General features: G+C 40.6%; 1 protein-coding gene, 1 long non-coding RNA gene and 1 other non-coding gene across 3 annotated transcripts in view; 2 read left to right on the forward strand and 1 right to left on the reverse strand.

The window, feature by feature from the left end:
• Nucleotides 1-23,760, forward strand: part of clasp1a (cytoplasmic linker associated protein 1a) — a 116,937-nt gene that overhangs the window by 14,105 nt on the left and 79,072 nt on the right. Inside the window, exons 3-8 of the mRNA XM_080290991.1 lie at nt 15,581-15,659; nt 16,755-16,858; nt 17,501-17,592; nt 17,730-17,805; nt 18,158-18,255; nt 19,351-19,421. Of these exons, the coding sequence (XP_080147117.1) occupies nt 15,581-15,659; nt 16,755-16,858; nt 17,501-17,592; nt 17,730-17,805; nt 18,158-18,255; nt 19,351-19,421 (520 nt within the window). The remainder of the gene's footprint in view (nt 1-15,580; nt 15,660-16,754; nt 16,859-17,500; nt 17,593-17,729; nt 17,806-18,157; nt 18,256-19,350; nt 19,422-23,760) is intronic.
• Nucleotides 1,775-5,264, forward strand: LOC145421136 (uncharacterized). Its single transcript, XR_013902441.1, has 2 exons — nt 1,775-5,031; nt 5,153-5,264. It is a non-coding gene; the product is annotated as an uncharacterized LOC145421136 (long non-coding RNA).
• On the reverse strand, nt 15,168-15,299 carry LOC113008546 (U4atac minor spliceosomal RNA). Its single transcript, XR_003270038.1, has one exon. It is a non-coding gene; the product is annotated as a U4atac minor spliceosomal RNA (small nuclear RNA).

The following is a 23,760-nucleotide window of genomic DNA, read 5'->3' on the forward strand; positions in this document are numbered from 1 at the left end:
GCTGGGTAGTTTGTTCATTGGCTAATCAAACCAGTGTAGGTCAACAAAGAGTCTGATGGTAGGGCTGCACGATTAATTGTTAGAAAATCGCGATCTCGATTCATACTTATGTGCGATTTCATTTCCAAATGACAACGATTTAAAAAAACAAAACAAAAGACGACGACGATTGTACCGCATTTTGATCCGGGACGTAATCTGCATGAAAACAAGCGCTCACTCTTCCTGCTCAACAAATGACAAGGGCGGAGCCTTATACCACGTGATACAGAAGCTGTGCCGTGTGATGCTAAAATTAACAGGGAAAAAACAACGGAGAACACGTCAGGGATGACGAGAAAGTGACAGGAGAAAATCCGTCCCGGTCAACCACCCAAACATCAATAACGGGAACCTTATACAGCGCTTCCCTATACACGTCAAACTTCTGCAGGCACAAAGAAATTACGGAGGCTATCACTTATCACCTGACCAAAGATATGGCTCCCATCAACACTGTGCAAAACGAGGGATTCAGGAAAACGATCAACACCCTAGACAAATGCTACACAGTGTCGTCCCGCAACTATTTTTCTATTGTTGCACTACCTGCTCTATACACGCAGTGTCGAGCAACAGTGGAGACGGCATTTCAAGCAGTACAACATTTTGCGGAAACCACAAAATTTGAGACATTTGTTGTTTTTATGTTTAGTTATTGTTTTTATGTTCAGTCTCAACTGTTACGAAGTTGATGTGCAGTAAATAAGTGCAATAAATATTTATATTGGAAAAGAGAATCGTGAGAGAATCGTGATCTCAATTCTAAGCCAAAAAATCATGATTCTCATTTTATGCAAAATCGTGCAGCCCTATTTGATGGTGACATCTGAGAGAAAGAAGGCTCAGCAAAATTACATAAAGCGAGGAAGTAAACCACTTAAAGGTTGATGAGAGCCTTGCAGTAATGCAGCCATCTTACTTTGTCTTCCAACAATTATCAGGTGGCACCGCGCTGAGTGCGCAGTCACACCTGAGGCCGTGCAGATAAAGCACTCACTGAGCCAGCCACCTTAACCACGTCGTCCTCCTGCCTAGGAGGAAGTTGGAGTGTGTTAAAGCTGTAAGAAAAGAGGCCTTCTCTATGTTTGTTCCTCATAAGCTACCCTTCAGGCACTGATCAGCTGAACGTCAATGAGTTTGTTTCAGCTGAAACACTGACATATTCAAAGTGATTCTTTATGTTCCTGAAACTGGAATAAACCTGGTTTCATACGTCTGACTTAGTCTGGTTTTTAATGATCTTTGTATATTTTCAAACGTACACGTGAAGCAGATTTATAGTAGAAGCCGGAGAGAAAAAACATGTCTGACAGAGATTCAAAGAAGAAATGAATAAGAAATATGTTCCCATTTGTTTATGTGGCTTCATAAACAAATGGGAAGATTTCAAATCATTTTCAGTGGAAGCCAGTTTAGCTCTTTGGTCTTCCTCCCAACAAAAACACATTCACGTAACAGCGCGCCAAATCTACCCTGTCCTAGAGTTATAATGCTGTCAGAACTATTTTTGTATTTTACTAAGAATTAATCAATTAATCAATCAATCAATCTTAGTTCTTGATTGCTAAAATAATCAATAGCAGCAGCCCTAATTGGATTGTGGGGTAGGAACTGTTTTAGAGTTTCTGAAATGGGACTAACAGAAGAAGTTTGAGAACCGCTGCCTTAAACACAAACTCGGGTAGCAGCTGAATGCAGCTCTTTTCCGCTAGTACCTACTCGGGTCAGCTCGGCACTAGGGCTGCCACAAACGATTATTTTGATAGTCGACTAGTCACTGATTATTTTTGCGATTAGTCGACTAATCAGATCATGAACGTAAAACGTACAGCTTATTGCACCAGCATGCATCTGGTCTTATATAACTATCATTAGCTTACAGCTTTAAGTGTTTAAGGTATGTGCTAAGTAAAAATAAAGACAAAATGATAGTTTAGATTGTTTCGGTGAAGTTTAATAAAAACCTTTCTATCTAAAATATAACGGGACACCGGAGTATATTCTCGAGCATCTCACACTTCTGGTAATCAGTTGTCTGCTTGACATTTATTCAGCTGTGTAAAAACTATAACTTTAATCTCAGCCAAACCGATTTACTCAGAAACAAATAAAATACTGAAAAAAAGCCAAACAATAACATTTTTAAGTTATCTAAGTGACTTATATATCATGTTTAACCTGAGTAGCGAAAGACGGCGGTGGGTTTGAAAACGATTTGCCAGGAGTCCGGTGTTCTCACCGGGTCTAGTGAGCCTTGAACCTAGCTATCGAGCTAGTGGGTAACAGACGTCTCCGACAACGTCGGAGCGCTTTTGAAAATATGTGGTGTCTTGATAAACTGAGCAGCTATTTGAAGTTTACACAGCTACATTCCTGCCTGAAAATATGTTAAACGTTTATTTTGTGATCCAGAAAGAATAATAAGAGTAACATTAAAACTAACTAGCTGCTGCCATTGCTGGAAACTGAGCAGGGCTGCGCTATGAATTCTGGGACACAGTCTTCTTCTTCGGGGTTTGGCATCCTTGTACATGCAGTGCTGCCATCTTCTGTTTCAGTCCGTTATTACACTCTTAAATCCTAGTACTTATTCCTGCGTCTTTTGGGATCTTACAAAGCTTCAAACGATGCGTCGACTATTAAATTAGTCATCGACGATTTTGATAGTCGATGTAATCGTGACTAGTCGACTAATCGTGGCAGCCCTACTCGGCACAGCACGCCTCAACTCGTTTTCTACCAGGTACCAGTTACCTTTTTCTAGTACCTACTTTGCAGCTGTTCCAAACGATCTGAGGTGATCTGAGCCACCAACTGGTGTCACTCATCACTCGATGAGTCATGAAAGTGCCTGCCATTTTTGAAAGCCAGCAATGGGGAAACTGGCTACACAAAAGACAGCACAGTGGCCACGAGTCTGACAAATAGCCATACACAGCAGCAGGTATACCATCGTCTCAAGTCCTCCTTTGTTGTGACATTTGCGTCGCATGCAAATGATTTTGGCTGTGTTTGGCTGTGTTGCTATAACGACTCCATGTGCCCAAGTGGTACTTAATTGAAATGGAAAAAAACAAAAACCAAGTTGAGCCAAGTAGGTACTAGAGGAAAAGGCTTATTATCTGACTACAGCTCTGAACCTGAACTGTGGTCAACTGTGGCTTGAGTAGCAACATTCAGGCCCTTAAGGCTGCCTCCTCCCACGCTCCACCTTCACATGTTATTTCATAAAGCGGCCAGCGGGTGTGGACTGTGATGTTGTGCCTGCAGTTTGCTGTCCATTGTAACGTTGTGACTCTAGTGTTGCAGTGCAGCACGTGGCAGAAAATATCTCAGCCTCTGCTTCAGGACTTGCATCATGATCAGTGCAGCAGTCAGTCAGAGGAGACGCCCTTCAGTAAGGTGAAAGTCAGCTCTTTGATCTGTGTATTACCTGCTAGACTGGGCTGAAGTATTTGGAAGTGGAACAACATACCAGAGCTTGATCTGTGAGTTTGAAAGTTCATCAGGCAAAGCATCACCTTAAAGAAAACTTGAGCAGCACAGATCTGCTGTACAGTCCTGAGTCGTCTCAACGCAGCGTCTGATTGCCCAACAGCATTTTCAGAGGGTGTTTCTGAGTTCTTCATGCACTGAAACATTTTTGGAACCAGCATAAAAAAGTCTGAATAAATTAACGAACACTGCCTCATTGCCTTTAGTATATGCTAATAAAATGTGCTTCAGTGTAAACTTATCCCCACCAGAGGCTCATTTAGAGTCATAAAACGCTGAACTCTATCACGGAACTCCTTTTTTTGACAATTTTTCCTAACTGAACCCACGAAACCGTAGGTGAGGGCCTGTGTCCACAAAGGTTGATTGATTAGTTAACTCAATTTCGAGGTTAACTTCTACGCTAATGTAACTCACTGTTAATGTTGGGAAGGTGAAGAGGGGTACTGAAACACTGAGAGCATCTGTGGTACTTGGAAAGAATCCAGATATTTGTTGAATTGATGTAAAAGCAGTAATTTGTGCTACATGTAAATACAAAGTTTCGGCTGCTGTGCTGCTTTCAACGGCCTAGTTTTAACAGTGTTTGCTTCCTTCGATCTGCTCGACTCTGTCCAACATCTGTATCTGGTTATCAGTTAGGCCATTTGTTCTGCTGAGTCAGCCTAGCCTAGGAAGGAAGCCACAGACTAATGTGCTTCGTCATGCTGTGATATGGACAGAAAACCCAGAAAAACCTCTACAGCTGAGGGAGAGGAAAGCCAGAGAAATGCTTTTAATGAAATGATGCATCAAATCTTAAATAAAGTCATTGTATGGTCAAGTTATGTCAGCTTGCCACCCTGTTTTTCTGTGTTATGATGACGTTGCACACATTTTACAGGATTGCAGAGCAGGTCAGCTTAATAACAGACTTTTAATGTCACTGAAATTTTTCCCTCAATGATTAAACAACGTAGGTCATCAAATTTTCACTGTGGATCTTTTCCTACTTTCTCTAGTGTTTAACTGTTTGGACCATACTGTTGTGATGTGAGGACCATAGGGGTGTTTGTAATAATCTTGCTCGATGCTGTCAGACATCAGGAAACGGATGAGGAGGGTTATTTTGAGGGGTTATACACAGCCCAGGCAGTGGCAGACGCCACCTTCTGGCAGGATTTGAGATGTCTGTATAGATCTGGTCCCGCTTTATGATGTCGTCTATGTGCTACTGTTAAGCTAGTCGCTAAAGGTGTTGTTTGCTCGTAGTCTGAATTCTAAGTTAAAACTTTTTTCTCAAATTTTTGGGAACATTTTTTTTCCAACCAAACTTTTAATGCAGCCACTGTTTTTTTTTTTTTTTTGTTTTTTTTTAAGTTTTTGATGGTATTTTACCTATAGTGCCCTTCTTTGTACCTACCTTCGGCTGGCCTCAGTCCAGAGAGCAGCAGAAATGTAGAGATATACCATGCTAGGTCACGTGAAGATTGAAGCAGTCGAGTTCACCTTCAGGTGAGTGGATCACTCAGATTAGCATTTGTTGCCTCGGGTAATTCCCTGGAAACCTGCATGTACCAAATACACTCGCTTACAGCAAACATTGTTTCTTATTTTTCTTAAATTTCCTGCACAGTGATCTACCTGTCGATGGACTAACGTGGAGAAGCAGCACCATCATCAGCTGCTTTGGCTCCAGAAGAAGAAATGTCGCACTCTGAGAGAACAATAAAGTGGAATACACATAATCAGTTTAACTGAATTATTCATTAGTAACATTTCTCTGCTCTCCTTGTCTCTGAATGCGGTTCAATAATACATGGAGCTATATTTGGGGCTTGGCAGTCCTGTTAAAGTCAATGTCATAGTACTGCCATGGATATAATCTGCATTTACATTAATATAAAAGTACTGCACTGCTGTGAAGGTGATTTGGCTTGTGCTGAATGATTAATATGAACAACACACATCTGCTCTGTTGGATTTCACTGTTGTGCATCTTCTTTATATTCATGTAACAGAATCCATGATGTTCATATGAGTGCTCAGGTGAATGCTCTCACCATCCATAATAAGACTGCTTGTTCATAATGTTGCTAAACACCGTTCTTTAAGACTCTATGAATAATGACCTGAAGATATAAGTATTGATTGTGTTTATCACCAATATTGGTAAATTTCTATGTTACAGCAGCCAAAACTTCTAAGAAAATATCTTCAGTAAAGTAGAATAAATGTGTAACTCATTAAGGTAAAATTCAAAACTACAACTACACGTTAAATGAGCTGAGAAAGTAAAAAGCTAAATAAAATACATACAATAAAGTGGATTCATAAGGTAAAATATTTAATATCTATGTTTTTAGTAGAGCACACAAAAGAAATAAAATCATTATGAATAAGTAACTGCAGCCTGCGAATAAGCACCATAACACTGGAGAACGAAAACAATTACACTTTTTGAAGATTAAAAAAAAAAAAAATGTTGTGTTTAATTTATGGATGTGCCGATCCAAACTTTCAGTTCCAGTGCAAGAGCTCCAATTAATAAACTTTAATGTAGTTCCATCTGATGATTGTATTAAATGTAGACAGATGTGTGCAGATGCTGTTGGCCTGTTGTCCCTCTGTTTCCACAGTGGGCCTTTGTGGTTGTAATTTAACTTTGATCAGTCCAAACTGCAGCCCCGTGTTGTTGTGTGCCTGCAGCCCCACGGCGACACACTGAGTCAGCTCTTTGAGTTTGTTCGTCCTGACAGTTCGCTGCCTCTGCTGGTAGAGTGATGTCCTCCTCTGTCCTGCCTGGCAGGTGTCACAGCATTTTATGGATGACACTAACTTTGTGTTAGAGGTTTAAATATTTCATTTCAGGCCCAGAATACACAGCAAAGTGCAACCAAAACTAATCTGTTATTTATCCAGTTTGTAGATTTATTCAGCTATTATGTAAATGTGAAATTAGCAGTTTCATATTAAAGCATTTCTTTTATTTTCTGTCATATATATCTGCTGTTTCCTAACTCATATGTCATAGGGGTCATAGAGAGGGGGATCACCCTTTTTGTGGTCATCTCTCATCCACCCACTTGCTACATAGGATAGACTGAGGCCAAGTATCAGATAAAGAAGGATTATTGTGAACTGCGAATTATGCAAAGCTACTCTTGTGGAGTCCAAGAATCGAAATTGATCTCGTCTCTAAACAAGTTGGAGTTAGCAGGAAAAATATCTCCGCCCACACCCAACCAAGTTAGTGTGTCTGTCTGCTCGTATTCCAGCCCTTCAAGGAGGAAATTGAGCTCCTTTTCACACAGCCTTCCATCAAGTGTCGTTAAAACTAGCGCAGTAAATGAGCTAGAAACGTTTTGATGCTGATTAACGCCGTGTGCCAGGACATCAGCTCATTTTCCACCTGATGAGTTTTCTTCTGTTTGGCCTCCAGCTCGCTCCTCTCTTTCTTCTGAGAAACAGCGCCGAGCTGCAGCTCCACTGTTTGTTTATTCCTGATATCACATGCAGCCGATCGGAGAGCCGTGATTGGCTGAGGTGTGTGTCAAACTGGGTTTCTTTTTTGGAGTCTGGTGTGCTTAGGCAAAACTCCGCTCTGTCTCTACTCGTGTTTGACGTGTGTGTATTAAACACGTTTAAAAGAGTATAGCACAAGTAGATTGTGTGAAATTTTCAAACACTCCATTGTCCAAACACTTTAAAACTAGAAAAACTTGCAATGGAGTAACTTTGTACTAACAGACGGTCCAAGAAGGCTAAGCTCCAGTTTTAGTGAGTGAAATTAAAGGATTTTATTTTTTTATTTTATTTAATTAAGGTTAGCTTATAAATTCTAATTCTAAGAGATAAAATATGTGCCTTATCTGTGTGTGTTTAGTCCCATCCTTCTTTCAATTTACTTCCTGCTGTATTTTGGATGTTGTTTTTATTGCCCTTTTTCCTTCAAAGTTGGTTATTAAAATCTCGAGATCTGTTTTCTATGTATGGATGAATAGAGCCAGTCATTAGTGGAGGAATTATGTTATATTGAACAGTGTTGTGGAGCCTTCAGGGGCTGCAGCATTCAGTAAACATTTATTGTAACAACACCATCAAAATTATTTAACCTAACGTTAGCAGTGAATTTGCAGTCTGTGAAATGTTGGCTTCAAAAACAAGGACACAGGTGCTCAACCTTGCTTTTATAAAGGAATCTATGCAGGACATAACCAGCTGTCAGAGACAGATCTCACAATGTAAGAGACAGCATCGCATGTGAGTTGCATTCTTTGGTGCAAATAAATTAGATGATTCTTATTTGCAAAGCTTCACCAATCTAGCAGAGAGCGTTTGCAGTGCAAATCGAGCAACAATTGTTTGGCGACAGGTTGCCTCCCACCTAGCAACATGTGCAATCAAACCCTCTGGACAACCAGTTTTTCACTAAAACTACTTGCAGTTGTTCACCAAATGCAAGACAATTCAGTGCAATCACTGGCAAACCAATGTTTTTCCTATTTGCAAAGAAGTTGCTGCTTTATTTTTACTTTAATGTGTCTAATCTATAACCTTGAGTTTTGTCTGCGGCTGATTTTTAGCATTTACAAATGATAAAACTGTTTTCAATTTTCATTTGATTGCTATTATACTTAAATAAGGTTCAGGCATTTTGGCCTTATAACCCCATTAAAGAAATAAAGGACACAGATTTCTGTTCTCAGTGTCTATTACATAAATTTGCTGATCATGATTTAAGGAGATTTAAACAGACGTGATCATTTGTAACAAAAAGCTCTGACACTTCTTTGGAGGCCAAACACTATTACTGCTGTTTCTGTTGTTATTTTCCCCTGTAATTAGTGGCTCCACTCTTTCACGTAAAGCATAAAGCATGTTTGAACTTGAGCGAAGCATGTATTAGTGTCAGTGGCAGTATGTCCGGAGGAGGATGCTCCCATTTCAGTGTTTTCACTGCAGCAATTCGAGTATGAAGCGCCATCTCAGGAGGAAGTGAACCGTGAAAGAGCGTTGTGTCTGTGCGTCTTTAAATGTGCTCTGTATTACAAGTGCTGTTGGCTCTCGGCTGTAATAAGAGTTTACTGCACAGCTCCATCATCCAGTTGCCACCCTGCCCGGAGTCCTGAGCTCTGCTGAGTGCTGCTGAGTCACTGCTGGCTAATCACCGCAAACTCCAAATGGTGGCATAGCATCACAGTTAATCACTCCCACTCTGTTACTGTATCTGGTGCATGTTGGAAATTGTTTAGATGAGTCTGGTCCCGCCTGTATGAGCCTGTGGTTGAACTGGGACACTCCCAGTCTGCATGTGTGGAATAATATGCAGGCGACCTATTGTCCTCATTTCCATCTAAATATTTTTTATTCTTGGAGTCCTCTAGAGCAGCTTTGCATGATTTTTGAACTTTGCATAGTTCAAAATGATTATTCATGTGGGTGGGGCTTTTCCCCAGTGACATCATACAGATCCAAGAGTAGAAAAAAATTCACGGTCCTTTATGACTTCAATGAAAACAGTCTCTAGAATATCCTATTTTATTCAGTGAGACCTGAAACTAGCGACTGAGTCAGGAAGGTGTTTCCTAAGATCAGAAATGTTAGCAGTGAATTTCCAAACTTTTGCAACAAAGAAATTGCCCCCTGTTGGACATTAGGAGGAATGCAGGTTTAAAGCTTAATCTTAATCTGGGGGCAGGGATAGCTTAGTAGGTAGAGTGGTGGCCGGGGTCGGGGATTCAAATCCACTGAACAGCTACCCTGAGGTACCCCTGAGCAAGGTACCGTCCCTACACACTGCTCCCCGGGCGCCCAGTGGCTGCCCACTGCTTCACTAAGTATACATTATTATTATTGTTATTATTATTTTAAGCCTATTCGCTACTTCCATCTTTTATATCACAGACTGTCATTACTAATTAAACCCTCTGTTAAACAGTTAGTAACTATAAACTCTGAAGAGGTCAAATAGCAGCTTTTATTAAAGCTGCATTTTATTTTAGAAAAGACTCTTCTTCTTTTCTGACTCTAACAAACCAAAATCTTCTTCTTTGGTCTTGGTGCGACTGGTGTTTATTTTGCAGTGTCCCAAAGGTAGAGCTGAGGTCTATCAGACGCTAACCACGGGACAGGCAGTGACGCGGGCTGAGGTGCTCATGAGTCCCTTTTGCCACAGGCGAATTACTAAAAGCAGCAGCAGCAACAACTGAGCGCGCTCAAAGAAACACACTGGCAACAGTTGAGACTCTGTGAAAGCCATTAAAAGGTGAAACAGCCATGTTTAAACCCACTTCTGGTGGGTCCACAGTTCATCATGATTTCAGCATTCTTGGATTTTTCCATTCTCTTTGACTTTATGTAAACTTGTGCATTTAAATATGACTTCCTCATATTACAATATTTCCACTTGAGGCTCCAGCAGTGAGTCAGTCCCCACAGACTGACATTTTAAAATGCCCAACTTTACTGCAGAAATAAACATGCTTACAGCTTAATACAAAAACCAGGTTTGGTCTCTGTAGCTGATACCCTCCTTTATAACAACTCATCATCCAGATGGAGGCTTTGATATTGATGCGTATTAATAAAACTATTTTAATGCTGCATAACAATAAAGGTCTCTTGAATCAAACAGAATTTTATTTGTTGTGTTGTTCCTTGATAGCTCGATGCATTATCTGCCTTGTGGAGGGCAGCCGGTTATTAATGGATCAGCTGAACCAGCAAATAGACTATTTATTAAAATGCACTTAATAACAATTTACAATTGAATTAATTTCAGCATACAGAGCATCAGATCATCTCCTTTCAAACTGTTGGAGAGATTATATTATTATATCATTATGAAATCAGACGGAATTAGAAGAGATGCATATCTGCCAGAGGAGTAAACTTGTGCAATAGCTGTAACGAGAAATATAGACAGAGTAGTTCAAAGTTAATGTAATTTAATTTGTTAATTCTGGTTGATTCAGTCTTCACTCTCATGTCTTGATTTTTATGGGCTTTTTTTTTTTTTTGGTTGTATTGTTTTCTTGCAATCCATCAATTTTCTTCCGCTTATGTAGTGCCTGGAGCCTATCCCAGCTACCATAGGATGATAGGTGGGGTACACCCTGGACAGGTGTCCTGTCTGTCATACAGAAAACAGGGTGTTGTTTTTGAAAAACTTTAAATAATGACTGATTTAAATTGAGCACCATCTTCCCTGTGCAGCTTGCCTGTTCCCTGCAAACCTCAACAGAGAGGCTATTTGCATGCCGGGAATCAGAACTTCTCATTCTGCGCTGTGTTTGCATGCAGCACTGTCTGTCGTTGTTCTTCAGCCTGCAGCACAGATACAGCTTTGATAAACAAACTATCAAAAGGACTCAAATGTTAATGCTCATCAGCAGCTTAAAAATGAAGCCATAAATGTCAGCTGCGCTCATCTCTGACCTGCAGCTGCATCCAGAAAACAGACCTGTAAGCTACAGTTAGAGTTTAAGCTGAAAGGTAGACCAAGTAAAGACAAAAGTTCTTGATTTATGGCACTGTGAGAGACATGAGAATGTGGTGATTACAGAGCAGGAGGCTGGGAGGGAGGGACAGGTATGCTGTATATAATTACAAAGCTGGAAAATGATCCGGCTTTCCGTGTGTGAGGGACACGGCTCATTTTTGAGGAGTTTGATCGATGTCTGAGTTTTGCTTGTCTTTACAGGTTGCTGCATGTGTGTGTGTGTGTCCGTGTGTAGTGTTTCCACTGGTAATGAGATGGCGAGTTGAGAGAAATTCTTGATTTAATTTAAAGGCTTCTCCACATCAGAGTGGCCAGTTGTGGGTTGCCGGGTTTTTCCAGCCACTCGGATGACGATGAAGAGGCACTCGTGTTCCTCTGAACGAGGCTTGATGCTAGTGGGTTAGTTTGATCACAGCCTGATCCAAGAGTCCTTTCTGAACTTTTTCTTTTACATGATCAGGAAACAAACTGACTGGACTTCTAAAGTTTACTGCCCCTCGCTAGTTTTCTAACCTAAATATGCATCCCGTGTTTTGTTTTACTTTACTTACCACATTTCCACATGATTTATTTACTATAATAATTTTTTTCCGCATTTTTATCATGTACAAAACCACCCAGCCCGCCAGATGTATCAGACAGCACATGGATTGAGTATCCAGACCTTAGTGATCAATAAAATCTTCATACTCACGGGTTGCCCCTGAAATCATGTAAACATTGGGAGATTTGCTGTCTTTGCTTCATGAAGCAGCATCTCAGTGAATGGAAAGCTAAACCAACACGTGCATGTTGACAGAGTAAATATCGAGCGAGGCTGAAGCTGCTTTCAGTGACGGCAGGGTGCATATTTGAGCTGAGGTAAACACGATATAGGCGATATAGATGATGATGATGATCTTCTGAAACTATGTGCCAGCAGCACTATAGCGACACAGTATTATAAAAGTATAAAATAACTGATTAACACTTTAACTGAACAATAACTAAATTAATTGAACCTTGTAATCCTTTCAATGGTTGCACAATATTGTCATAGAATAAAGCTGGAACATATTTTCTACCTGGGATCTTGTATGCTGGATTGAGCTTTTTAACCAGATGTTTAAAGTCCTGCTTTTTCTCCCTGTGACCGAATCATTAATTTCCATCCACCATTTGCTTTGGAGTCATATGGAGTGTCACTAGCGAGTACTCCAGCGACGCGCGGAGGGTTGCTCATCATCATCTCCTCCTTTGTAGCCCAGCTGTACTCAGCTGTGCGTTTTTGTCTCAAGTGGTAAAACACATTTATTGTTTCCACCTCTAGCAGTTGTTATGCACACTAGGGAATGTAAATGGATGTCGCTGCTATGGTAACAATATTACGATATGACACTTTCCTATCACATAAAAATGTATGTGGTTATTATGACAGACCAAGTGTTATGGCACAGCCCTTGTTGCCTTTAACATTATTGAATTTCAGATCAATTCCATTTCAATTTAGTGCAGTTCAGCTTCATTTGTCATTCAATCTCACAACAGTCACTTCAACGTGCTTTATACTATAAGGTAAAAGAGAGAAAACCCCAACAACCTGACAACCAGGTATGACCACACCCTTGGCGACTCTGGGAAAGAAAAACATTCTTTTTACAGGAAGAAAAACCTGTGGTACAATCTCAGGAAGGGAAAATAGTCTGGTGCTACATAGGGTTAGGCATAGAGACAAAAAACATATTTTTGTATCCAGCTGTAAGCATGTTTATTTGTAATGTAAAGTCTGTGAGAACTGCTGGAGCACCTGGTGGACGTTAGAGGAACTGCAGCTTGTAGTGCTTGTGATGACATCATTCTGTTTAGGGTTGCTGTTTTGTTATGTGGAGTATTACTTTGGTTAGGGTTTGAAAGTTATTGGTTATTTATCGCATGGTTTATGTTGCTTATTGTAATTTTTCTGCTGGTCTTTAGTTTTTTCTTTTCTTTTCTTACCTGTTAGTGAGGTGGTTGTTTCTTTCTTTGTGATATTAATAAAGTTTAGCCTGTGCAAATCCCTGTTATCCCGCACTGCTGTGCAATAGTGTGACCTGGACTGTGCGTGAAAAGTAGGCCACAGTTTTGTGCCCTTGATGCATGGACACATTTTTTTAAAACTGCTGCTTTTACATTGTAAATTAGGAAAAATCAGCTCTTTTCTTTTACTGTCAGACTAAATAAATTAAATCCAAAAACTCAAAACATATTAAAACTCAACATGAGGGGACGTGCAACGCTGATGCCCTGCGCCAGTTTCAGCTATCTTATTTTACAGTGTCAGCATGTAAAAATTATGCTGTCCCCATGCAGCTGTGCTGCTGTTGCCTTTGGTGGTTTCTTAGAAAACAGTAAACCAAGTGGCCCAGCCTTGTGCTTTAAGGGGGTCGGATTACTTTACGTTACTTTACGTTTCTAGTTTTCTCACTGTGTGACCTTATTTTTCACCCCAACAGAGTTTCTTTTAACTGTGTTTTAAGGTTAGCAAAGGGACACTCAGATGAGAATTTTTCTTACAGTGTGGACATTTGCTGACACACTGTCAGGATTGAAATGCAGCAGATAAGAGGAGGGGAAGAAACTAGAGCCGAGCATGTCGGATTGGAGGATTTGGGAATTTGGAAGGGATGATGTCTGAGAGATTTGGGTCCAGAGCCTTCAGGGTGGGGGTGAAATAGAGATATACATGCGTGTGTGTGTGTGTGTGTGTGTGTGTGTATGTTTTGGGGGCTCTGGATGTGGGTGGCAGCAGAAAGAGAGTTAGCCATCTGTCTGCAAAGAGGCGGAGCCTGTCTGTCCTGGACTGGACCACGTTCTTCTTTGGCGTTCCTTGTGTAATTCAATTTTCCAGAAAAGACTCTTTACCTCCAGCTATGACTCCAAGAAAGAGCTCAAGTGAACCTGTTTTGCGTTCCTGTGCAGGGTTTCTCTCTTCGTGTGGGGCCTGTCGTCAGTCTAATTACCGTCATTCTCTCCAGCTGCAGAACAAAGAGGCTGATCTGAGGATTAGAGCTGCAGATAACCAGGACTTCTGCCTGCAGCAGGGGAGAGGCATCCATTGGAGACACTGAGGAAAATATAAAGGGAAGAGCACTTTGTAGTTCGGTGGTTTTAAGGGTAGGATTCCTGCAGGTCTTTAAAACAGCCCTAAATTAAAGACAATTAAATTAAGGTGTTAAAATTCTCTTATGTTCCCAGTAAATTTGCTGGTAGAAAAATCACAACAGCAGTTGGCTCTAAGCACTTTATTATGTAAGGTAAAGACCCTGCAATAATACAAGAAAACAGACAAAACCCCAACAATCAAATTACCCCTTATGAGCAACCGGTTTGACGACAATGGCAAGGAGAAACTCCCTTTATAAAGGAAGAAACCTCCAGCCAAACCAGGCTCATGGAGGTGTGGAAATCTGCCGTCCAGTTGGGGGTGAATGAGGTTGTTCAGTTAGTGGAGGTCCCCGCCCCCTCTGCAACACCTCTCACTCATGGTTGGGATTATGTTATAAAATGTAACTTACATTTGAATTAAAATAGAGGAAATACAAAAAATTTAATAGAGGCCATTCCGGTAGAAGAGGGAAAGACCATCTCGGAACTGAGGAGTATATACTTCACCATCTTACAGTGACGGGATTGCAGCCATTTCCCAGCTTTCTGTAAATGGTGCGCATAGCCACTGATGAAGGTTCATTACAATTTGCATATTAATGATCAAGAAACTAATTGTTAGTCAGTGGTGCTGGTTATGCAAATGTACTGTTTATACTGTTGAGGAAACCTGCAGTCAGCTGAAACTGTAAAAGTAAACTGGATGAGTGAAGAAACTTTTGTCCCAGTGAAACAGTAACATCCAGAGGAACAGAATCAATTCTCCAGGGTTAATGTGTGGATCACAAGCCTTTTCTTCATATTTATAAAATTAAACAGCACTTTTTATGCAGTTTCATTAAAATAATTCATCTGTACTGACATGCTGAGACAAAAAAAGGTTCTCTGTACAGATTAAACTTCATCCTGAGATGATTAATATTGAAGTTTCCCCAGTAGGATCTTTGCTCCCAGCAGATTGCAGCAGCCATTGTTGCTTTGCTGTTTTACTCGTTGTTTTATTATTGTTGCACACAGTAATTGGGTTTCCAAAAAGTGCACCAAACCCTGGACATTCGCCAGGCGATGCGTGTGTGTTGTTGTTGTTACGGTGTCAGCTGGACTGCTCTCACTAAGCGTTCCTTGAGCAGTTCTCTCACCCCATGACAAGGAAAGTTGCAAGAGGCAGGGCCTGTGTTACAGGTCAGTGTTGTGAGTGTGTACCCTGAGTCATGGTGCACACAGTTTGTTGTTTTAACCCCACCCCTTTTCACACCCAGGCCTGAGTGTTTCTTTGTTGATAAATTCCTCATTCTGATTTCATTTTTTCTATTAAATGTAAAAGAAATATTTACATGTAATTGTATATGTTTAAGATTTCTGTGATGATTTTTGTTTTTGTTTTATTTTTTACATTAAATTGTATTTAATGTGTGCATTTCATTTTGTCTCCACCAGGTGGCGCTGCTCGGCCTGGACCTCTTATCTGCCTTAGTGACAAGGTTACAGGAGCGATTTAGAGCCCAGGTGGGAACAGGTAAGACTCAAATTTCAATCTTTGATGCGAATTTAATGTTTTATTTAATGTTGGATTTTTAAAGTGGTAATCTGATCGAGTTGAAGTGAAGTCAGAGCTTTTCTCTATATTATTTCAAATGCTTGAATTAAAAAAAAAAAAAAACCCTGACCAGTGAAACTCAGTCTATTCATTTGTCATTATCTTTATAAATTAAAGTTAGTTTGCATTATCTAATTAAAAATTGTTAAGTTTACTTTCAGTTTTTAGTTTTTATGTATTTTAATGTTAATATTGCATACTGATTGATATTGAGGGAAGTTGACTCTCAGTGTCTCTCATTATTTGCCCCAGTCCCCTCAGGATGAATCTTCATCCACATTTAAACACATCGACAAATATCAAACAAAACATATTTTGTATTTTTGTATTTTGTATTTTATTTTTTTCAGGCTCTTTGAAACATGTCGAGTAACACAAAAGTACAAAGTTGCAAAAGCGAGTGAGAATTAAAGAATTTGAAGAAAAGCTATCTGGAGCATGTACAAACTGATATTAATCTTTAATAGGGCTGTCAAAATTGAGAGCAAACAAAACTGCTGTATAATGCCCTCTGCTATCTTAGTTTAATTGGTCACATGACTGCATCACATGACTAAAATGTGTCATCGTTTTTGAAAAGGCTCCGGGTTCACTGTCCGCACTGGGACGCGAAAACTGCATTTTCAAATGTATTTGCTTTGGAGAGCGTTTTCAAAACGCTGCGTTTTCTTTGACCAAAAACGCCGTCTCAGTGTGGACAGAAGGCCAAAGCCTCCGCTTTCCAGAAAAAGAAAAAGATGCGTTTTCAAACGAAAACGTATTAGTGTGGACATGACCTAAGTTCCTCAGTGCATCCTCCCCTGAATTTAAATGTGTGAAAAATCAAAAGCTTTTGTTTCAGAGTTTCAAACTACTGTTCTCACCTCTTCTCACCAAGTTTCTGTTGAGTGCTGTTGATCACTTCATCTGCTCTTACTTTGCATGAGAATAACTTGACAAAACGTCCTGTACAACTGAGCCATTTCACCATCGTTAAGTACCAATAAATAACTCATATTTTCTTTTCTCACTCAGTTCTGCCCAGCCTTATTGATCGATTGGGAGATGCCAAAGATCAGGTGCGAGAAACAGACCAAACGTTGCTGCTAAAGATCATGGAACAAACCGCCAATCCGCAGGTAACACGCTCACTTTTTCTAAGACAGTTCAGGCGGTCATGCATTAGCTCAAATTCAGATGGATGTCGGCTTTAGTTCTCACTTGTTTACTCTGTGGTGAGCTTGGGGGTCTCACTGGGTGTGAAAGTCTGCTGCCACACCCGTCTGCACCCGCAGACTTCCTGCAGTGGAAGCTGGGGGCTGGCAGGTGGCCGGCAGGATGCCAGTGGTTGACCTTGTTAGACAGGTGTTACACCCAGGGTCTCCAGCACAGACAGCATAAAAGAAAGAAGTTACCATGGTGACATCCACCACTGGTTGTCCAAGTCCTGCTCTGAAGCTTCAAATTGATCATCTGGGTGAACTGCATCAATAGAGCCAGCTATAAACCTGAGGACGCAGCACACTCATTGACTAACGACTTATCAATCACATGTCGTTAGCCAATGAACATAACATTGATAATCCTCCCTTTTAACATTTAAACCAGGCACAATTAAGATATACATAAATGGGAAAGTGTTTACTGAGGTCAGGGCAATCTACCCGTAGACTCCTCTATAAACAGATGATTTTTTTGCAGCCACAGCTGTTGGCCCCTTGTAGTCAAAAGCTTGAAAAAGTCCTGTTTCATTGTGTACATGATGTTGTGTATTTTTGCAGTACGTGTGGGACCGAATGCTGGGAGGCTTCAAGCATAAAAACAACCGGACCAGAGAAGGAGTGTGCCTTTGTCTCATCGCCACGCTGAACATGTGAGTTTCCCTCCTTCGCTCGTTCTGCTCGAGCAGGCCGATTGGGCCGTCACGTGACCTCATTTTTAAAAATCTGTGTCCTCCCGTCTCCTCGTTTTTTTCCCGCTGCTCATTACTCTGATCTGTTTGTCTTACAGATATGGAGCCCAAGGCCTGACTCTCAATAAAATTGTTCCTCATATATGTAACCTCCTGGGGGACCCCACTAGTCAGGTAAAGCCTACCATGACATCTCTCTTCTCTTTTTTTTTTTTTTCTTTTTAGAAGATTTTGTGTAATTTATGACCAAAACATTGAAGAGACACCAGGTGAAGTTTAAATTAAGCCAGCCGGCACCACCTTGTACCACCAGGTGGTGCAGTGAGTTAACTAGGGATGTCATATAGAGTACCTGATTAAATGCTGCCATCTGGAGGTGAAAGTTGTAATTTTTTTCACCCCATTGGTTTGTCTGATGAGTTGACTACATCATTTTATTCATGGTGACTCTGCTGTGGAACATCTGAATAGAAACGTCTGTTTGTTTGACTCCTCTCTGATGTTGTTGTGTGATGCTGGTCACCAGGTCCGTGATGGAGCCATGAGCTCCCTGGTGGAGATCTACAGACATGTGGGTGAGAGGGTGAGGCTGGATCTCAGCAAGAAGGGCCTGCCACAGTCACGGTAAGAGAACAGGCCGCTGCCGTTTAACAATTTTTCTCTTTGATAGCCTTCATTGATTAACGGTAGAGCGATGGTTAATGAACAGAGAGCCCTTTATTAGTTCCCTGTTCCAACCACAGCTTGATTTTCACGCGCTGTTTGGTTCAAGTGGGTAAAATGTAAAAGTCATTAAACATTTTATAGCAACCCTACTTTCAAGAGTCTCTTTTTAATTAGAATTATATAAAATTTTATTTAGCCTTTTTCACATATTGAGTTTCTACAGATTTGGCTGATGTACTGCAGGAATTTCCCATTTTTAATGCTAAATAAATTAGATGATTTTTCTTTATATTACCACGGTTTTAAATTGCTATCGAATTATCCATATATAAGGATTATACCTTCCTAAAACATGATTCTGCAGCTCATCGGAGCACCTGTGAACCTGTGATTTAGCATCAGAAATCAGCACAGAGTGTAAAATAAATGGTTGTTTAAACATAAAATATATATTCTGTTATGATTCATTATTTATGAAGTTGGCTGCAGATTTAAAGTTGAGCTGAACTGCAGTAGAGCTGGTGTGCGTGCACTTTTTGGTCTAAATCCACACTGCAGAGGTTACTTTCTGGCTCATGACTGAACACCCCAGATGATTTATTTTTTCCTAAATCGGATTTATGGTCATCGCTCTTGTAATCAGCCATGAACAAGCTCTTTGAAACGGCGCCAGAATTTCGTAGCTCGGGCTCAAAACGTGATTTCACGTTTAATATCAGATACCAGCGAACATTCAGATGCGGCATCTTCTTTGTTCCCTTTGTGTCCTCTTCGTTCCTCCTTCACACTGGGCCATATGTCTCTGCACCCCTCCATCACCCCTCTCGCTCGCTCTCTCTCTGGCCCCGTTGCCTGTTAGTCATCTGTGTGGTGGTTTCGGTCTATTTTGGTCCCTGCAGCAGAAAGCCGAGGGAGGGCTTCTCACCTCGGAGGTGATGGATAGTGCAGTAAACAGGTCTTTAGTTACTTTCTGCTGCCCATCTGCTTTGTTTTATGTGCCATCTGCATAATTATCTTCACATTCTTGTCTTTCTCTCTGTCCCTCTGTTACAGCTTGAATGTAATCTTCAGCAAATTCGATGAAGTCCAAAGATCCGGGAACATGATCTCATCTTCTGGTTCAGGTGAGTGCTCCTCCCTTTGCTTCAGGCTTCTTTCTGCTGGTATGCAGAGCACATTAGAGGCTGGCTGATGTGGAAATTCAAATCACATCTCTGTAGTTTTAGGCTGGATAAATTATATGTACCTCAGTGTCTTCTATCAAAAAGCAACAGGTGGGACGTCTCAAACACATTTATTAAAGATTGTAGTTTTTCCCCGTTGTCTGACTGGCTGACTCCCGCTTGGTCGGTCAGGCTGACCAAACAGCTGGTCTCTGAGGGCCTGTTGTCCTGAAAGTGAATCTGCAAAGGTTCCGATTTCCTGCACCTTTGTTTTTGAGTCAGCTGCAAAATCAGCTGAAACTTGCAGAGCTGGTTTCAGTGAACCTGGTGGCTGCAGAGGTTTTAGCTGAATATTACTGCGCTATATAAATACAGGCCATTTTACTGCTCCTGTTTTTTTGACCAGAGACTGTGACTTCCTCTGAGGTGTTAGGCTTCATCTGTGTTGTAGTTTATACATTTGTTGTTGTAGTTGTTGTTTTTGGTGGGCGTTTTGTATCAGACTGCTTCTCACAAGGACATATGAACTCATGGTTCAGTGAGTGTGTCCTTAGAGCTGCCCTCTTTGTAATCTGTTCAGGGGATGTCTGAGATTTTTAGCTACAAATACATGGGTTAAGGTTTCTCAGTTGCAGCCCTGGAGCATAAACAATTCTCTTTCTGGTGGTTTAAGTCGTTTTTGTTTCGAGGGGATGGGACAGCTTGGTGTGTCTGTCATATGGTGCAGGGTGAAATTTAGGAGTTATTTGACAGCAGAGCTTGAAGACAACATCTTCCTTGTGGCAGATTTTTCTCTCCTGTGTCATCACTCTCTTTTTCTGGCGTGTCAGCTTCTGAGTCTACCCTCCATGTTGAATGTGTACATGAATGTGGAGAAAGGAGGAGGGTGGGGGAGGGTTTCAGGCCCAATGGACAGCCTGGGGCGAGAGTCAGAGATTTCAGTTGTCCCTCTGTGGAACTAAAAAAAGACTAGCAGACTCTGTTAATATATCAGAAACACAAAAAAATAAAACTGCAGTTGGGTGGATGTTAGAAATTCTTCGCATTTGGAGCTGCTGACTCTGTCTAATTGCAGCTAACGCCGCATTTACAGCAAGAACAGCTGATCCGAGGAGAACACGGTGAGACGGGGATCAGTGTTTCAAAACAGTCTCCACCTCCCGTCTCAGCTGCCGCTCTGAGTTTCTTTGAGTGTCATGTGAAGTTTAACTTTCAGTAAGACTTGATCAATCATGATGAGGCACGATTTTCTGTCAGATTTAAGCTGTATTCACCAGCCTGCTGAGTCACAGTCGCAATGTTAAGATGATGACACAGCATTTCAGTCGGCACTGAAGTTCTTTCATCTCTTTCCTGCTATTTTTATCGGTTATTTTTGCACCATATTTTCATCTTCTTTGTTCTGTTTATTCGACTCCTTAAATTGATCTGTATAAAATCCATCAAAGTGGAGAAAAAAATCCCACCTGACACCCCCCCCCCCCCCCCCCCCTTAGTTAATCCTTGTTTTTTACTTATAGCCAGTCCAGAAAAAATGTTCTCATCAGTCAGTTTCTTTGTAATCTCCTTTAATTTCAGACACTGAGGATAAATAATATTGCTCAGCTCCGTAGGACATATGAAGCAACTCCTGAGCGTGAGTCCTAATAATAAATAAAGGTGGACACTTTAGCCAGTGTTCATGTTGCTGTGTGAAAGTTAACTTGGAGGACTGAGAGGAGCATGTACACATGACTCATTTCAGCGCTTATTAGATATTGAGCCTTTATATCCATCACGATCAGCTGCTTGGCTCGACTCGTCTCTTTCACAGCTCAACTGAAATTGACTCTGTGACTTGTTTTAATTGAAATCTGTCAGTCTTAGAGAGAGGGGAATGTCTGGTGTTAATGTGGATGGGCAGTGAGTGCCGTGACAGCAAAATAAGAATAGAATAGAATAGAATAGAATAGAATAATCCTTTAATTGTCCCACAAGGGGAAATTTGGTTGTAACAGCAGCTAGAAGACACATATACAACAAACAGGACACAGAACAGAAACATACACAGTTTTTCTTACATATTTACATCAAGGACAATGGTTACTATAATAAGCTCTAAGCATTGAGGAAATGGGTTGTTATACTGCACTGAGTTATTATAGGCCTTTTTATTTTTATTTCGTTTTACATTTTTTTTCTTGTACTTCAGTTGTAATTGTGTTAAACTGTAGTTTGAAGCGCAACTTTGATGTTTCATTGAGTTTATATTGTTTGAAAATGCTCAGTTAATGTTATTATGCAATGAGCACATTTGTCAGGGGCTAAATTTAACAGTCATTTAGAGTTTCAACGAACACATACATGGATGCCTGAGGATGGTAGTGTGACCAAACTGAGAGAGAGTATAGATGTTTCATCTATATATTAAAAAATATATATACAGTGGAACCCCGACTTACGAAATTAATTAGTTCCCGAGGGTCTTTCTTAAGTCGAAATTTTTAGTAAGTCGAAGCACCCATTGCGCCTTTTGAGTCGTTCAAGTGGAACAACGAAGCGCAAATACGAAAGCCAAGGGGGTTGTCACATGATTCGGAAGGCATTGTGGGCGTTCTGGGCATTCTGGGCTCAGCCAATCAGAGCCAGTGGATTTCGTTACACGGGCATCGTAACACGGGCAGAGATATTGCCGTTAAGTGCCTTCGTAACTTGAATTTTTCGTTAAATGGGGTCTTCGTAAGTCAGGTTTTTTTTTTTTAAAGTATAGTTTTAAATTTTATTTTGATTAACCTAACAGTTTCATTAAACTTTAAGTTTTGACTTTAGTTGTAGTTCACTTTCATAATAACTCAGGCACTGCAAAGGTTTTTTGTGCTTTTGTACCAAAACTAAGCAAAAAGCTAAGAGCGAACACTGAACTGAAGATGTGCACACATGAAACTGAAATGAGAAAGAATTACAGTAAATGTCTTTAGTTTTATTTATTTTTTTGTAAGGTTGGTCAAATTTGTTTACACAACTGGCCCGATGAAGCATTGCTGCATCTGATTATTGAGTCTGGTATTTCTACATGACTGTGAGTAAAAAAACCCGCATAAAGCTTTCTGTTGAATTTTGGTTCTATTCTATTCTGCTCTGTCCCCAAATCTTCCCCCTGAAAACCCTTCACATTACAGTAATTATGATTCAGTCTAAAACTGAAAGTAATTACACTGATTAAATAACACAGTAAAAATGAAAGTGAACTAAGAGAAAAAATATTCCTAAATTAATAAAAGTGGAAAACTGTAATAAATCCAGTTGGGTTTTTTTCTTCTTTTTTGCAAAGGGCAGAAGTTTAAACTGTTCCAAAGTTAACTGAAGGACAAGAGATTGAAAAAAGCAGCTTTGAATTCATGTCTAAAGGATGCGTAGTGTTGGAGGGATGTCAGCTAAAGCTCAACTATGTATTATCACTTTTTACCACAAGAGGAAGCAGTGAGTCAGTGCACCTTTTATTTAACCGTTGTGGTCGGCATCCGGGGGAAAAGACAAAGCCTCGGAAGGAATAGGGAGTAGGACTTAAAAGAAATGTCAGAAATTAAATTAAGGGCAGCACACATCCCAAAACATCTCAATACTCCCACTGGTAAAATGCTGCCCCCTGGTGGTAATAGATATAGTTGCAGAGGGTAATTACGAAACGTAGCTTTACCTCTCACAAAATTGAGCTATTTCAGCAACTAAAGTGCTATATGTTACACAAGTATCATGTTTTTACAGCTCTCTTGGTGTATCCCATCCATTTAGTGTTTCATTTATCTGTTACAGATCAGCTAAAATGACTAATTTTATGATTAAAAATATCTCAAAAGTGCAAAAATATACAATTGCTCACTCTCTAGATGGTTGACTACAGACAGATGGAAAGAGACAGGCTGTTTTTTCAGGGAAGGAGACAAGGGAGGGGGAGCAGAGTGAGAGACTGTGGAGGGATAAATCGACAAGAGCGAGGGAGGGAGCAAAACAAAGCAGCCATTTCTGTGGCAGTACTGTGAGGTAAACAGAGAGAGAGGTGGCAGAGACTTCGGTTAGAGCTGACCGATCGGTGGAGCGATCAGCTGTGGATCTGCATTCCTGTTCTGCTCAGCAGCTTTGGACCATGACAGCTGGAGAAGGTAAGACTGGAAATGCGAGGAGCTCTCAGACCACACGCTTTGAAACACCCAAAATATTATCATCGTCTCTTTTGCTCTGTGTTTGAGTTTTTATCTTTTTATGTAATCTTTTTTTTTCTGCTGCAAACTGAGCTCTGAGCCACTTCTGTACTTTTTTGATA

The sequence above is a fragment of the Astatotilapia calliptera genome, chromosome 16, assembly GCF_964374335.1.
Source record: "Astatotilapia calliptera chromosome 16, fAstCal68.1, whole genome shotgun sequence".
Lineage (NCBI taxonomy): Eukaryota > Metazoa > Chordata > Actinopteri > Cichliformes > Cichlidae > Astatotilapia > Astatotilapia calliptera.